The sequence below is a fragment of the Brachyhypopomus gauderio genome, chromosome 20 (assembly GCF_052324685.1).
Source record: "Brachyhypopomus gauderio isolate BG-103 chromosome 20, BGAUD_0.2, whole genome shotgun sequence".
Lineage (NCBI taxonomy): Eukaryota > Metazoa > Chordata > Actinopteri > Gymnotiformes > Hypopomidae > Brachyhypopomus > Brachyhypopomus gauderio.
The window spans coordinates 8,785,481-8,802,391 of record NC_135230.1 but is presented as its reverse complement, the minus strand read 5'-3'; the positions used below and the strand labels follow the sequence as shown (position 1 = coordinate 8,802,391).

The window sequence follows — 16,911 nt, the reverse complement described above, 5'->3', positions numbered from 1 at the left end:
GAATTAATTCTAGTTAATTGTAATTAGATATTTGTTGTTTCTTTATGTAATGGAGGGAGCCAGGAGCAGAGCAGCTGGTCTCACTGTAATAATGTCAAATAATAATAGTTCCCCATGAATAATAAAGTCAAGGGATGTACTCTGGTCATTGGTGCTGGAACACTAAACAGTGATTGAACATTAGTGATTGAGCGTTCAAATGCTGCCAACGTCTGCTGTATAATTGTACCCCATGATCATCTGGTAGGTCTACTGCTAGATCCTGCTGTGTTCTGCGTGTTGTTTGGGTACGGCGTGTGCTGCCGTGAGCCGTTTTTCTGTGCCATTTTTTGAAACCCCCCGTCTCCGCCCACAAACAGTGTCCCCCCCCCACGGGAGGTCTGCTAGCTGTGGAGAGGAAGTGAGTCAGCCACGGCTGTAATGAATAGCTGTCCCGACGCACCACCAGCGCCCGTGTTCTCATGTTTCGAGCGATCGGGCGCCACTGTGGTGCCGCTGCTGGCCGGCAGACAGACCTCGCCGCGGGGCCTTGTACACTACTCGTGCGAGTGAGTCACTATAGCTGTGACCGGATGTACTAATAAGCAGGTTGGATGAGTCGAAAGAGGACGTGAAAGAGGAGAGGAAGGGACCCTATTTGCATGTCAACAGCTAGGAAGCCACCGGGAGGTTTGGAGGAGTATAAATAAACACCCAGTTGCACTTTGCTCTATAATTCGTTCCTCACGCCCCTTTTGCAAGGCAAACTGTGGGCTGCAACCTGAGCTGTGGGCTTCTAACAACAGGCTACCAGCAATTGGTTTTCAGGTTTATGCCAATTTCATTTCTCTTCAACTAATTCAGCAGAGAAAAACTGAAATTAATATTTGTTATTGATTAAACTTCCATGGCTTGTATATTGGTATATAAAATGTAAGTTAACATTTCATATTGGTATGTGTAAAATTGTTCTTGGTTTCTTTGAAAAAAACGCTTCATAATGGAGCCTGGTAGAGGGGTTAGTCTTGACAGGGACATCGCACCAAAATCTTGGACTGAACCTCAAACGTAACATTTCTCATGGTCCAAGTTCCACTGTTAATCACTGTTTATCTGGACTAAAGTGAAAGCTGAGAGTGGGTTGTGTGGTTTGGTCCCATAGTGGGATTAATCTGTCTTTGGAACCCACACAAACACCTAATACCATGTTTTTCCTCCCCAGCGGATTTTGGTGTATCTGCCAAAAACACTAAAACACTCCAACGCAGAGACTCGTTTATTGGAACTCCGTACTGGTGAGGCACACAGCCTCTGACTAAACATTCGAAAAAACAACAGTTTCTGTATTCGTGATGCAGTGTTATTGAATCTGGTGTGTTTTCCTGTTTCTCTTTCCCTTCCATCTCTCTCTCTCTCTCTTTCTCTCTCACTCTCTCCCTTCTTCTCTATCCCTTTCTCTCTCCCTGTCTCTCTCTGCTTCTCATGTTCACTTTCACTCTCCCTCTCTCACCCCCTCCCTCTCTCTCTACCCCTCTCTCCCACTCTCTCTCCCTCTCCCCCTCTTCCTCTCTCTCTCTCTCTCTCTCTCTCTCTCCCTTCTCCTCTATCCCTCCCCTTACTACTCACTCTTGCTTTTGCTCTCACTTTCACCCTCTTGTCATGCAGGATGGCTCCAGAGGTGGTGATGTGTGAGACGTCAAAGGACAGACCGTACGACTACAAGGCCGACATCTGGTCCCTGGGCGTGACTCTCATTGAACTGGCCCAAATCGAGCCTCCCAATCACGAGATGAACCCCATGCGTGTGCTGCTCAAGATCGCCAAGGCCGAGCCGCCCACCCTCATGCAGCCCTCCAAGTGGTAAGAAGAAGCTCATGGCAGCGAGAATGCAGGTGTGGTGAGAGTGTGATGGACGAAGAGGCACATCCAGGAAGCGCAAATCGCATCAACCTCGTTAAACCACACGGGCAAATGCTTGGACAACGAGGAGTACAGTGGTACCTCAACATACGAGTTTAATTCGTTCCAGACCCGAGCTCGTAAGTAGATCAACTCGTATCTCGAACGAATTTTCCCCATATGAATTAATGTAAATAATTCTAATTGGTTCCAGCCCTAAAAAAAGTCCCAAAGTTAGCCTAAATTATGAAAAAAGACATGTTTTTAATTAATAAATGTACATGCAACACATATAAATAAAGTAAATAATGAAAAGAGAAATGTACAAAATACAATAAGAAAATGTATAAAACACGGTCCAGTAACCTTACCTTGGCGACCGACAAGTGCGGCTGTGTACTGTAGGAGCGTGGCTGAGGAGGAGGGAGCGAGGGCAGGGAGGACGAGTTGGCTGCGTGGAGTTAGGCTACGTAAACAACACTTTCTTAAACTATCATAAACGTAAACAAAACAACAATTCCATAGTTAAATGGTATAAAACTGTAAAAATACACTTTCTTAATTCGTAAACTTTCTTAAACTTTAAAATTTCTTAACTTTAAACTTAACTTATGCTTAACTTTACGTATGTACACACAGTAGCCTAATCATCTGTTTTTGCTTTTTTGGCTGCACATTCAGCATCTTCACTTGGAACAGCTCTTTTCATAAGAAATGTATCCAATAACATCTGCTTTTGCCTGCTTTTCAAAATGTTGTGAAAGTGAGTCAACAAGGTGTCACTGAAAAGTGCTGCTGAACGACTCGTAGCAACTTTCTCTGTATGATTCTTTTTGATGAAGCGAACAACGTTCTCCCACTGCGCTAGCATCGCTTTTATTTCACTTGTAGGATTGACTTCCTGCGGCTCCTGTACCTCCTCCTCACTACTGCTCATCTCTTGGCTCATCTCCGTCTGTTGCATCTCATGCAGCACCTTCAGGTCCTCTGTAGAGAGCGGTTCTTCATGCTCCTCGACAAGCTCGTTGATGTCGCCCTCGTCTACCTCCAGACCCATAGACTTACCGAGTGACACAATCTCCTCCAACGGTATGTCAGTCTCGGTGACGTCCTCAGTCTCGCCCTCGGGCTCGGACCCGAAACCAGCAAAGTCCCTTGGTGCAACAGCAGCAGGCCACTTCTTCCACGCTGAGTTCAAAGTTCGCCTTGACACTGCTTGCCAAGCAAGGTCAATGATGTTAAGGCAAGAAACGATATTAAAATGATCCTTCCAAAACTCGCGCAGTGTCAATTTGGTGTTTTCTGTAACGTCGAAACATCGGCGGAACAGATGCTTCGTGTACAGCTTCTTGAAGTTAGCTATGACCTGCTGATTCATTGGTTGCAGGATTGAAGTCGTGTTGGGTGGAAGGAAGAAAACCTTTATAAACTGAAATTCTTGAAGATGTCCTCTTGAAGAGCGGGCGGGTGGCCTGGAGCATTGTCGAGGAGCAGTAAGGCACGTAGGGGGAGTTTATTACTCAACAGATATTTCTTCACCGTAGGACCAAAAGCAAGATTTACCTAGTCCACGAAGAACTGCCTCGTTACCCATGCCCTTGCATTGGAGCGCCACATGACATAAGAGTTTTTCCTTTAGGATTTTGTGCGTCTTGAATGCGCAAGGATTCTCAGAATGGCACACGAGAAGTGGCTTTACTTTACAGTCACCCGACGCGTTCGCACACAATGCAAGGGTTAGACAGTCCTTCACGGGCTTATGTCCTGGCATGTGCTTTTCCTCGGTGGTAATGAAAGTCCTACGGGGCAATTTTTCCAGAACAGGCCGGTCTCATCGCAGTTAAATATTTGCTGCGAGACGTAGCCGTCTTTTTCAACCAGGTTAGCGAAACGCGTAATAAACTCGTCTGCTGCCTTGATGTCTGCACTCGATGCCTCCCCATGCCTAACCACCAAAATGAATGCCACTTCTTTTTCTGAAATTGTCAAACCATCCATGATTTGCCTTGAACTCGTCTTGATTTCCTGACGAGGATGCTTCATTTTTCTTTAGGTCTGAGAATATCGCATGAGCCTTCTCGCTGATGATCAACTCTGTTACTGTATCTCCTGTCACCTCCTTTTCTTTTATCCAAATTAGCAATAACCTCTCCATCTCTTCATGAACAGACACCCTAAGTTGGGAAAATATCGTCGCACCTTTCACTACTTTAACATCTGTAAGGATGTCCTTCTGCTTAAGGATCGTACAAATGGTGGATGTACTGCAGTCGAACATCCTCGCAAGTTCAAAAACAAGAGTTCCTTTATCATGTAAATTTATTATCTCCTGCTTCGTTTCTATGGATATCATCCTCTTCTTCTTCTCAGCGGCCTTTCCACTTGCGGATATTTTTTGGGACCCATGATGCCCACAAAAAGTTCAGATTAAAATATACACTCGCTCACTCTAAACACTGACATGACAGAGACTTTGTTTTGCGCACTAACACGTGCGAATGGCCGAGATAACCGGAGCATCCTGAAGCTCGTCTCGTATCCCAAATTTGAGCTCAGGTGTCGAACAGAAATTTTGCTTGCGTCGTGGCTCGTAACTTGGAATACTCGTGAAGCAGCTCGTGGAGCAGCTCGTATCTAGAGGTACCACTGTAGTTAATTTACATATATAGATACATAGTGAGATGTTTTATGACAGAGGAATAAACGTGGGTCATTTATAAATAAGATATGAGGTTCTTTGGTTGCTCTATGACAGAGCGAAAACAAGTCTTTTAGGTCTAATACATAAAGTTATGTGTCCATGATTTTGCTCAATTCCCTAGAGACAACTGCACAAATGGGTGATACCCCTATGCAAATGGATCCTATACAACATTTGCACATATTTGATTAATGTCAATCAAAACCCATGCGAGATTTGTGAGTACTGCATGTTTGTGGTGGGGCCCAGGGCCGGAGTGGGAGCTTTTTCAGCACCGGGAAGTTTCATACCCAAATCCGACCCAAAATGATCGCCCCCTCCCAATCGGCCCAAACTAGAGATTGACATGAGCCGGCCCATCGGGAATCCTCCCGAATCTCCCGATTAGCCACTCCGGCTCTGGTGGGGCCTGTGTGTCTGCGGCTCAGCTGAGATCTGGCTGTGCTTCCCCAGGTCTCCTGAGTTCAGTGACTTCCTCAGGCATGCACTGGAGAAGAACGTGGACAACAGGTGGAGCTCTGCTCAGCTCCTCCAGGTAAGACTCCTTGTGCCTTTGAGTTGCGCTGATTTGTAGGAAACTACAGAAGTGGTCTCAGATCAGTATGAAATGTTAAGCAATGCCAGCAACATTTCATCAGTATCTTGGAAGCCTGTAGGGCTGAAATTTGGCCCCAGAAGCTGCTCCCAAGTCATTGTAAAAGGTCAGGTTCAACGTTCAGAGTTCCCATTCCACTTTCTACCCACCTGTTGGACCATGTGGAACAGATACCAAATTGAAAGATTAGATTGTAAGATTGTAGATCACTTGATGGATACCCAAGAGGGTCAAATAGGAAGTGTTGGCACGATCGGAAAAGCTGTTGATAATAATGATGGACAGTATTTGGTGTGATTGCACATTGTGTTATTTATGGGGAGGGGCTCTGTACTTTGACTTCTTTATGAAATTAGATTCATTGAAAAATGTAAAAGGTTTACTTTTTACAAAAAAATTAACCAAAAAAGTGTCTGAATCATGTCATTGATAATAATGTGTGATTTCTCGTGTGTGTGTGTAGCACCCATTTGTGTGTAACGTGGCTGATAACAAACCCCTGAGAGAGCTAATAGCCGAGGCAAAGGCTGAAGTTACAGAGGAGATAGAGGAGTCCAAGGAGGAAGAGGAAGAGGAAGATCAAGAAGGACAGCTGGTGAGATTCTCATGAACTCAACACATATCTCCTTAAACACTTAAGTTTTTAAAAGCTGGTTTAGGACTCAACTTTGAAAGTCTTGGTTCCAAGACGCTTTTTACAACCAGATCTTTCTTTCCCCTAAACTAGTGTGGCAAGTGAAGTCATTGTGGAGTACTGGTCAAACAACCACAAACACTTTGAATGCAGTTCTGCCATCTAACAATGCTTGTCATGATGTGTTTGGGAGCTTGAGCCAGTTTTTCAGTCAATCCAATTCCATCTGAAAACTGGCAGGTGGAAGGATTGTTGGATTGTGGATGTTTGTATTGTATGTTAAAACTTTACTTCTTTCAATATAGCTGCTTCGTGGACACAAACGCGCCTCATCAGATGCCAGTGTTGGGAGTTCTGAGGATGAGAAAATTTCCCAGTCACCCTCCATCTTGGAAGTGGTTCCAGAGAAAACCGAGGAGGTCGTTGTTACCAAGATCTCTGATGTGGACCTGAGAAATGGTGAGATACATGAAAAAGATACCCCCAAATTGGAGGTAAACCATGTCCTGGAAACACCGACATCAACTGTTGAAGAACTGTCAAAGGCACCAAGCTCAAATGTAAAACACCAAAAACCTAAAGATGAGAAGAACCCAATCCCCGAAGATGTTCTCAAGCCAGAAGTTCCTCCTCCTCAGCCAGACATTGTGAAATCAGATAAAGAGATGGAAAAGAGAGACCAGCCAGCACAGGAAGAGAAGGAAGTCGTCACAGTTCAAAATGAAAGAATTATTCAAGATGATAAGGTGCTGAAGGAAGGAGTCGCTGCACCTTCCTGTCCATCTGAAGCTTCAAGTGAGGACGTCAAGAAGTCAGTGACTCCCATCAAGCAGGTTGAGGTACCCGTGTCTGTGGAAACACCACCATGCTCCCCTGTGAAAGAAGACGAGAAAGGTGAAGTGGAGAAGGAAACATCTGCAGAAGGGAGCGAGAAAGAGAGAAAGCCCAGGTTTCAGAAGAAGGACTCCAGGAGTGGAGCAGCCGAGAACAGCAACATAGACCTCAATCTGTCAATCTCCAGCTTTGTGAGCAGATCTAAAGAGCAAGGATCCATGTCCACACAGGTGAGCGACTGAGAAGGGGGATCTGGGATGGTTTACTGAATAAGGAATTACTGGTGATTGCTGTTGGGATTAGAAGATCAGAAGGTTTGGCTGTTGGTAACATCATCAGGCAGCTTGAAGGACACTTTAGATAATCTGGCACTTTAGTGAAAAAAATTAAAGTAATGTTTGCTCCTACAGGACACAAAGCGTCAGAAGAAGACCCTGAAGAAAACCCGCAAGTTCATTGTGGACGGCGTGGAAGTCAGTGTAACGACATCCAAGATCATCACGGACAATGATACGAAAAACGAGGAGATGAGGTTCTTGAGGTGAGGAGGTCTTTTTTTTCATGCCATGATTATTGCTTGTTCAGTTCTCAGTGGCACTCAGCCATTGACTTATCAGTGACCCCAGTTTTTCATGATTATGCTTTTTCACAATGATTGAGTTCCACAGTGCTTTTATGCAGTGTCCCATTGAAACAAGCTGGGCTTTTGGAGGGGGATCACGATTCAAATATTTATTCATATTAATCTACAAACTTTTTAAAATCTACAACATTTTTAAATGGAATTAAACTGCCTTTCAAGTATGTAAAGATCATAATTGACAAGAAATTCTTTAAATAAACAGTTAAATAAAATGGGTCTAAGTCCATTTTAAGCGTCACACTAGGAGTTTTGGATTATTTGAATATTTCAAAAGGTAATGACAAAATAACTTTATATAAAAATATTTTTATAACTTTTTTACTTTTAAAACTTTTAGTTTTTAAGTTATTTTTTAAAATAAGAAATGAAAAGATACGTTATTTTATATTGTACTATTGCAAATGTGCCTTCATTGGACTCACCAAAAACGAAACCTTTGCTGTGGTAAAGTAACGGGAAGTGAGCTGTCCATCACTTCCTGTCTGTTGGAGCACATCCTGTCCGGCGGGCTGTAGTGTCCATCTGGAGATAGTCCAAGACCAGCAAGCACACTCCTTCACACGCTTGCAGCTTGTTTCCTCCCAGTTCATTCATTCATCCTCAACTGGTCGGAGGGCTCATTGTAACTCGTGTGTGTGTGTGTGTGTGTGTGTGTGTGTGTGTGTGTGTGTGTGTGTGTGTGTGTGTGTGTGTGTGTGTGTGTGTGTGTGTGCGTGTGTGTGTTCCAGGCGTCAGGAGCTATGGGAGCTGAGGCTGTTGCAGAAGGAGGAGCAGAGAGCCCAGCAGCAGCTGAGCACCAAGCTGCAGCAGCAACGTGAGCAGATCTATCGACGCTTCGAGCAGGAGACCACGGTCAGTGACCCCTCCCCCCAGCACCTGACCCCACCCACAAGCAACACTCCTGCTCCGCCCCCTACACTGCCCCCACCCAAGAGGCGTGAGTGACCGGATTTACCCCCCTTCCCTGCAGGGCAAGAGGCGTCACTACGACACGGAGGTGGAGACCCTGGAGCGTCAGCAGAAGCAGACCATCGAGCGTCTGGAGCAGGAACACACCAGCCGCCTGCGCGAAGAGGCCAAGAAGATGAAGGGCGAGCAGGAGCGGGAACTCTCCAAGTTACAGGGCGTGCTGAAGAACTGCAAGAAGGAGGTACGAGGGGCGGAGTTGGGGGCGGGGCCAATTGGTTTGGGCTTGAGGAGGGCTTTTGAGAGGGCTGGCAATGTTCTAATCTCTTCCCAGTGGTTTTGGGCTCGTTGTGCTGTGTGAGTTGTGGTGGTGTATTGGGTCAAGATCTGACCCAAGTATTCAAGTAGAATTATGAACACTCATTGTTGTGTGAGCTGCTCATAGCCTCGCTGGTGACTTTTAGCTAGGAGAAATTTCTAGCATAAGAGCAATCTCAGTCTATATTTTAGTTCTTTAGAAAAGTGTGTTCACTTCAGGCTTAAACCTACAGTTGATAAGATTGAGAAGAGAGTGGCTGGAAAATTCGAACTTGGCTTGAAACTACCAGGCCCCTCCCCCTGTCTCTCCGCTGCTCTCCAGCTCCGCCCCCAGAGCCCTACCCCACACTGCTGGCCACTAGACAACCAATAATACATCTTTTAGACATGAAAAGTAACTGATAGCAAAATGTATTTAGCAAGATGTTGGTTTGATAACAGACACTGTGGTGAACAGTGTTAAATATGCAGTGATGAAAGAGTCGGTGTGCAGAGAAACCCTGAATGACTGGACACTTCACAGAGATTTTTACAATAACATCCAAATAAAACACCTTAAACCAGTAGCCTTGCCATCGGTGACAGGCAGACTTCATCCCAGCTTCAACATTACACTAAAATTATAAATGCACTACTGAGTTTTACTATAACCATGTCCATCTTAGCTTCGTTTTAAACAATAATCCAGCAGGAGTAATATCTGCCTACCATGCACACATGTAGCTACGTCTGCACTGGAGTTGAATTCTTCCAGGACACATTGATAGCTCGTGCCACCATCTGGTGTTTATCCTTGTTTTATCATAACAATGTATTCTTGCTTTTCTTCCTTTGTCATCTACTGTTTACTCGTCTTTGTCATGTGAACCTTTGTTGGCAAAAGCAATGGCAAATATAGCACCACCATCAGTGCAAAAAACTGCCCATCCCTCCTTTGACAAGTTCCTGAAGCTGCACTTGACCAAGAGAGTGATTGACACTCCACCAGACACACCTCCTGGCTCTGATTGGTTGTCCTGATCCAGGCGAGGTGGATTGGTTGGCTTGGGTTCTGTTGTGTTTTTGTCTTTCCTCCCCATCCCCCTCGCAGGTTCCTGGGACTCCCAGGAAGTGCTGGGGCATTGGCCCAATAGGAGGGGGACCTGTAGGTAGGATCCAGTCTAAACCAAGAGATAAATTAGGGAGTGCAGCGGTTTCGTTTCTGTTTTGTCTCCTCTCCTGTGTTTTGTGAACATTTAATTTTAATTTAAGGGCATTTCTAGGCACACGTGCGTTATTTCTGGCGTCGATAGAAAACGCTCTCAGATTATGCTGATGCTCCGTCCACTGTGTGTTAGTTCATGTCCGTGGTCTCCTTGTGTGTAGTTGATCCTGTACACAGACCGTGTGTGTGTTGTCCACTGCTGGTCCACAATCAGCTGCTGCCTTTAGTTGTATTCAACCCAGCAGGGAGTGGCTCATTTCAGCACTCTCCTTGCACACTGTTCTAATGCCCCAGTGCAAAGTGCTGCCTACCTCCCCCTGCTGATCTGAGATCAGACCTCTTTATTTATTCTTAACAACTGTTTTCAAGTCATGCCTGATCTCAGATCAGCACCTGCTGCGTTTTCTTTTCCCTTTCATATATGGTACGTATTAGTCCCTGATCCATGTGTGATTTAATGCCATGTACTGGCAACACTAACCTTGTTCACTACTCCTCCATTAACACTCTGGTAACACTAACCTTGATCACTACTCCTCCATTAACACTGGTAACACTAACCATGATCACTACTCCTCCATTAACACACTGGTAACACTAACCTTGATCACTACTCCTCCATTAACACTCTGATAACACTAACCTTGCCTCATTACTCCTCCATTAACACTCTGGTAACACTAACCTTGATGACTACTCCTCCATTAACACTCTGGTAACACTAACCTTGATCACTACTCCTCCATTAACACTCTGGTAACACTAACCTTGATCACTACTCCATTAACACTCTGGTAACACTAACCTTGATCACTACTCCTCCATTAACACACTGGTAACACTAACCTTGATCACTACTCCTCCATTAACACTCTGGTAATACTAACCTTGCTTCACTACTCCTCCATTAACACTCTGGTAACACTAATCTTGATCACTACTCCTCCATTAACACTCTGGTAACACTAACCTTGATCACTACTCCATTAACACACTGGTAACACTAACCTTGATCACTACTCCTCCATTAACACACTGGTAACACTAACCTTGATCACTACTCCTCCATTAACACTCTGATAACACTAACCTTGATCACTACTCCTCCATTAACACTCTGGTAACACTAACCTTGATCACTACTCCTCCATTAACACTGGTAACACTAACCTTGATCACTACTCCTCCATTAACACTCTGGTAACACTAACCTTGATCACTACTCCTCCATTAACACTGGTAACACTAACCTTGATCACTACTCCTCCATTAACACTCTGATAACACTAACCTTGATCACTACTCCTCCATTAACACTCTGATAACACTAACCTTGCCTCATTACTCCTCCATTAACACTCTGATAACACTAACCTTGATCACTACTCCTCCATTAACACTGGTAACACTAACCTTGATCACTACTCCTCCATTAACACTCTGGTAACACTAACCTTGATCACTACTCCTCCATTAACACTGGTAACACTAACCTTGATCACTACTCCTCCATTAACACTCTGATAACACTAACCTTGATCACTACTCCTCCATTAACACTCTGATAACACTAACCTTGCCTCATTACTCCTCCATTAACACTCTGATAACACTAACCTTGATCACTACTCCTCCATTAACACTCTGATAACACTAACCTTGATCACTACTCCTCCATTAACACTCTGGTAACACTAACCTTGATCACTACTCCTCCATTAACACTCTGATAACACTAACCTTGATCACTACTCCTCCATTAACACTCTGATAACACTAACCTTGATCACTACTCCTCCATTAACACTCTGATAACACTAACCTTGCCTCACCACTCCTCCATTAACACTCTGTGGACTTAGTGGTGAAGGCTTTCATACCAAAGTTTAGCACTGAGAAAACTCCATGTTCTCTAGTTTGCACACACACACACACACACACACACACACACACACACACACCCACACAGATGCTTACATTACAACATTTGTGTCTTCATTGTCTTCTTCTAACATTAATCTTCTGTAACATATACTAGATTCATGACCCTTCAAGATCCCACCACAGAGATTAATTTCCAGAATTGTACCCCTTGAATGTATCACACACTCAAGCCTCAGTATCTGGCAGTACTGTGAAAGGTCAAAGACCTGCAGAAGAATCCTTGGCCACTTTCGGCACAGGCTTTGTTGCTGGTAAAGCCTCTCTGTGGGATTGGGAGTGCCTGAGGTTTCTGGCCACGACACGGTTACACGGTGTCCTGGAGCTCAGGGGGAATGACAGCGCTGGTGCTGATGTGTGTACGGTCACACCTGAAGTGAACCTGACCTAACATTCTCCAGCAAGCACACGAACATGCCTACATTCTGATGTACAGGACCTAAGAATTTAGATCAAATAATCACATTCAGCCATGTGACTGAATGACCACTGTAGTTCGTCTCCACGTGGCAAGCTTCAACCTCACTGTTTTGTTGACAGGAGGTGGCTTATGTTTGCTTAAATATGGTCTCCCATTGTTTCTCTCTCTCTCTCTCTCTCTCTCTCTCTCTCTCTCTCTAGGAGCAGGAGTTCCTTCAGAAGCAGCAACAGGAGCTGGATGGGGCCCTCAAGAAGATCATCCAGCAGCACAAGCACGAACTGGCCACCATCGAGCGTGACTGCCTCAACCACAAACAGCAGCTGCTCCGAGGTCAGCCTTGGCCACGCCCCACACAACTTGCCCCGACTGAGGCCACGCCTCTCTGATCCTGGCTGCAAAAAATGCTGTCACGACATCCCCAGTTGGAGACCGAGGCAGATTCCTGCAGCAGCTGGTGGTCCCTGATGGCGAGCGCACGCGTCATGTGGTCTGACTCTGTCCTGCTTTGCTTGCAGCTCGGGAGGCAGCCATGTGGGAGCTGGAAGAGCGCCACCTGCAGGAAAAGCACCAGCTCTACAAGCAACAGCTGAAGGACCAGTACTTTATGCAGAGGCACCAGCTGCTCAAGAGACACGAGAAGGTCTGAGTCATGCGGTGAACTCCGCCCCCTCAGTCAGCAGCCTTATGCGTCTCTGTTGCCCACAGAGATCCAAACATTTGCAAGACGCTAAAGCGAATAACTTATTAGAGCTGTCAGCGTGCAACGGGTAGATTCGAAGGCCCTGTATGGCCAGGCTTTGCTTTGTAGCTACTGTTTACTTGCACTATGACATCCTAGACAGCAGCTTTCTCTTACAGGTGATTTAAAGGAGCAATCCCTTACCCTCACTACTGCATATGGGTATGTGTGTGTGTGTGTGTGTGTGTGTGTGTGTGTGTGTGTGTGTGTGTGTGCACGCCCGTATCTGCAGGAGATGGATCAGATGCAGCGCTACAACCAGCGCCTGCTGGAGGAGATGAAGACTCGGCAGGCCCAGGAGAGGACCAGGCTGCCCAAGTTCCAGCGAGGAGACGCCAAGACACGCATGGCCATGTTCAAGAAGAGCCTTCGCATCACCTCGGCTGGCGCCACGGCCGAGCAGGAGAGGGAGAAGATCAAACAGGTCAGAGGTCACGCCCTGTCGGAGTTCACGTGGGGGGGTGGTGGGGTGGATGGAACTGTGTGCCATTAAGGGTTTTGTGTGTGTGGAGAGCAGTTTGCGTTACAGGAGGAGAAGAGACAGAAGAACGAGAGGCTCCACCAGCAACAGAAACACGAGAACCAGATGAGAGACCTGCAGCTACAATGTGACGCCAACATCCGAGAGCTACAGCAATTACAGGTACACACCCCCGTTCTCACACACACACTCTCTCTCCCCAGTGCCTGTATGAAGTACACATGCATACCATTTACACTGACTGGCCCGTGTGTGTGTGTGTGTGTGCGCCTGCGTGGTCCTCAGAATGAGAAGTGCCACCTGCTGATCGAGCACGAGACGCAGAAGCTGAAGGAGCTGGATGAGGAGCACGGGGCTGAGCTGAAGGACTGGAGAGAGAAGCTCCGACCCAGGAAGAAGGTGCTCACCGCCACCCCACACCCTCTCTCCCAAATCCCCACCCCCGCAGCCATGTGGTCCCTCCTACCCACCAAAGTAACAGGCTACTTTATGCTTAATCAATGTATAGATAGAATGCAGCTGCCCAAATAATCACCAGAACCCGCTCCACACACCACATCACTCCTGTTTTACAGCAGCTACACTCGCTACCCATCAAGTTCCACTCAGATTACAAAATTCTTCTGCTTACCTTTAAGGTCATCCACAATCTTTCCCCTTCATATCTGTCAGATCTACTTCAAGTCACCACTCCCTCCTATACTCTCAGATCCTCTTCTTCCATACAGCTAACTGTACCCTCTGCTCGTCAATATGGGGAGCAGAGCTTTCAGCCGACTTTGGAACTCACTACCATCTGGAATAGACTCACTCACAGAATTTAAATCCAGACTCAAAACTGTTTAAATTTTATTAACTTTATAAAAACTTCCTCTGTCCTGATTGGAATATTTTATTTTATTTTGTTTTGTTTTGTTTATCACCTCTGTCTAATTTCATGATTGTCTTTTATTGTACGGTGTCCTTGGGTGCTAGAAAGTCGCCATTAAATAAAATGCATTATTATTATTATTTGATGCCCGCAGAATAGACACTTAAGCAAAAATGAACTTGAATCTGTTAAATTAGTTATCTCAAACTGAATCCACAAATTCAAAACAAAATTTTTCCTGGACTTTAAATTTTCTACTGCCCCCTAGTGATGAACTAGCTCTTCTCCTGTTTCCAGCATTTTATACAATTTGGTTTGCAAAATGTTTCAGTTAAATTAAATTTCACAATGTGTATTTAGATTTTATTTGTGAATTAAATTTTAGTTGAATTCTAAATTAAATTTGAAACATATCTTCATTTAGCGGGCCAGATTCTAAACATAATGGCACGTTAGGTGAGAGGCATGTATTCATAATCACCAGGCGCCTTCACATCTGAGTTTCTCTTCATACTTTTACTGTTTTAATTTTTCAACCTTCGATTGCATCATATGTCCCCTTGTGTGTGTGTGTGTGTGTCACTAGGCACTCGAGGAAGAGTTTGCACGGAAGCTGCAGGAGCAGGAGGTCTTCTTTAAGATGAGCGGTGACTCTGAGTGCCTTAACCCGTCCGCCCAGAGCCGCATCTCCAAATTTTACCCCGTCCCTGCTGTTCACTCCACCGGCTTTTAACACACACACACACACACACACACACACACACACACACACACACACAAAGAGCACACATACCTGTGTATGACCTTTTTAATACACATGTACAAAAAGCCATGTAATTCACACATGTGAGTTTTACCGTGGAGTTGTGGGACCGTAAGAGAGAGACGAAGCTGCACTATCCTGATTGAACCTTGGATGCCTTCAACCACGAGTCTGGGTGGGTGTAACAGCAGAGTGTAATGTGCTCTCTAGAGGCGGTTTAAGCCTTTTAAGTTATTTTCTAAGTCTGTGGAAGGATGAAACCACTCCTGTAAGCGTAAGTTGTATTTTGTTTTGTGTTTTGATTTTGTTTTGTTTGTTTTGTGTTTTTTCATTTTCTGCTTTTTATGGCACTTTTTTGTACTTCTTTCCTGTTATAGATAAATGTAAAATACTGTATTTGTCCCAACAACCATGACTTTAGTTAATAAAACGCTGCTCCATTTCTCCCACAAATATATTCAGGAGCGCTGTTTTTTAAATTTGGTTGGTTGGTTATGGCTTTGATCTTCCGCAGTATTCAGCAGCTGTAGAGCCAGTGCCTGGATTTCTTGCCTTTTTAAATCAAGATTTCACATAAATTACCCCCCATTGCACTAGGCAGAAAATGTTAAATGGAAAGTGTTCAAGCTGCAAACCATTTGGTCATATGAGAGAGTGAAGCATCAGTAGAATGGAGCATCGGTAAAGAGCCGAGGGAAAATATTTACTTGACAAATCATGGCAAATGCGAAAAATGCAAATGAAATGAAGGAACTGAATTCCATAAGCTTTTTAAAATTGTGGTTGAAATGCACAGCTTCTTTAGTAATGTTATTATTTTTTATATTATTGCAGACACATTTCCTGAATTAAAAAAAAAATGTTGATTTTAAATGTTGGTGACGTCTTTCTGACTGACTCCACTGTAAGCGTGCTGTATTTTGTTATGTGTTCTGTATTCAAACATGCATCCATGTTTCCATGCTGTTTCTGTATGCATATCAGTTCAAGATTATGCAAGCCTATAACTGTTGTATATCACTGTGGTATGACAAGTGTGTCTATAGAATTGTAAGTCAGACAGCTTCAGTTTGATCCAGTTGCCCCAAGAAGAATACTGTATGACTCTATGTGCTTGGAAATTTTCAGTACAATACCAAATTTTCATACTTAATGAATTTGTATGGAATAAAGTTTTTTTGAATATTTTTTAACCCATTCCTCATTTTTATCTATGCTTATATGACGTGAGATCTTATTATTTCATTGGAGTTACAGAATTACACTGTAGAATATTTCTAAGTTCTTTAAACCACATATGACACTGAATTTAGAAGCGCATATTACCATTAACTGAGTTTGTTGTATAACAATCTACAAAAATCTAAAAGAACTGTAATTCTTTGTGGGAGCTTTCTGTGTGGCTTTTGTTTATGTGCTGCCATGTGATTGGCTGCAGAGCACCTGCATGGTAATTATATTTAAATTTAGTAAATTTAATTTTTGTGTGCTCAGCACTTTACACCAATCACAGGTGTTTTGGCTATAGGACTATAGAAGTCCTGGGTTGACCAGTTCGTTTTCATATTCACATTAATCTGCATTTGTCTAATTTGTCTGTTTTTTTCCATCGAGACCTGTCAAACTACCTGTCTGTGCCATTACTATCCATTTTTAGTGTATAGTGTAAGAAATACTGTGTTGGTGTCATTTATCAGGACAGTAGGAAGCTACTGCTGATTTGCTGTAATTAATTAAAACAATTGCTATAAATATTGAGTTCTGTCTTCTGAAGCGTTAAGAGATACATAAACAAAGAAAAGATGGGAATGATAAATCATCCTCATTTTTGTGTGTATTTATATACGTGTTCTCTATGTCATGAAGCAATGGCACCATTTCAATCCTATAACAGCAATAAAAGTTCAGAAAAGTCTGAGTTCAAGTGTTTTGTTCATTTAAACATTGTGTGTATTATGTTCTACTCTTGGTGACTGGGAGCG

The 16,911-nt window shown here is 44.1% G+C and overlaps 1 protein-coding gene across 2 annotated transcripts in view; it reads left to right on the top strand.

Moving 5' to 3' along the window:
- Positions 1-16,823, top strand: part of slkb (STE20-like kinase b) — a 28,338-nt gene extending 11,515 nt beyond the window's left edge. Inside the window, exons 1-15 of one of the 2 annotated variants that reach the window (XM_076982514.1) lie at positions 585-807; positions 1,202-1,274; positions 1,645-1,839; positions 5,033-5,114; positions 5,638-5,769; positions 6,114-6,872; positions 7,053-7,183; positions 8,014-8,137; positions 8,256-8,435; positions 12,276-12,405; positions 12,591-12,715; positions 13,047-13,238; positions 13,332-13,457; positions 13,581-13,694; positions 14,753-16,822. In XM_076982514.1, coding sequence (XP_076838629.1) covers positions 1,646-1,839; positions 5,033-5,114; positions 5,638-5,769; positions 6,114-6,872; positions 7,053-7,183; positions 8,014-8,137; positions 8,256-8,435; positions 12,276-12,405; positions 12,591-12,715; positions 13,047-13,238; positions 13,332-13,457; positions 13,581-13,694; positions 14,753-14,899 — 2,436 coding nt within the window. In that variant the 5' untranslated portion in view covers positions 585-807; positions 1,202-1,274; position 1,645 and the 3' untranslated portion in view covers positions 14,900-16,822. Of the gene's footprint in view, positions 1-584; positions 808-1,201; positions 1,275-1,644; positions 1,840-5,032; positions 5,115-5,637; positions 5,770-6,113; positions 6,873-7,052; positions 7,184-8,013; positions 8,138-8,255; positions 8,436-12,275; positions 12,406-12,590; positions 12,716-13,046; positions 13,239-13,331; positions 13,458-13,580; positions 13,695-14,752 lie in introns of those variants that run through there. The other variant, XM_076982513.1, reaches the window with a different exon arrangement.
- Positions 16,824-16,911: the final 88 nt, after the last annotated feature.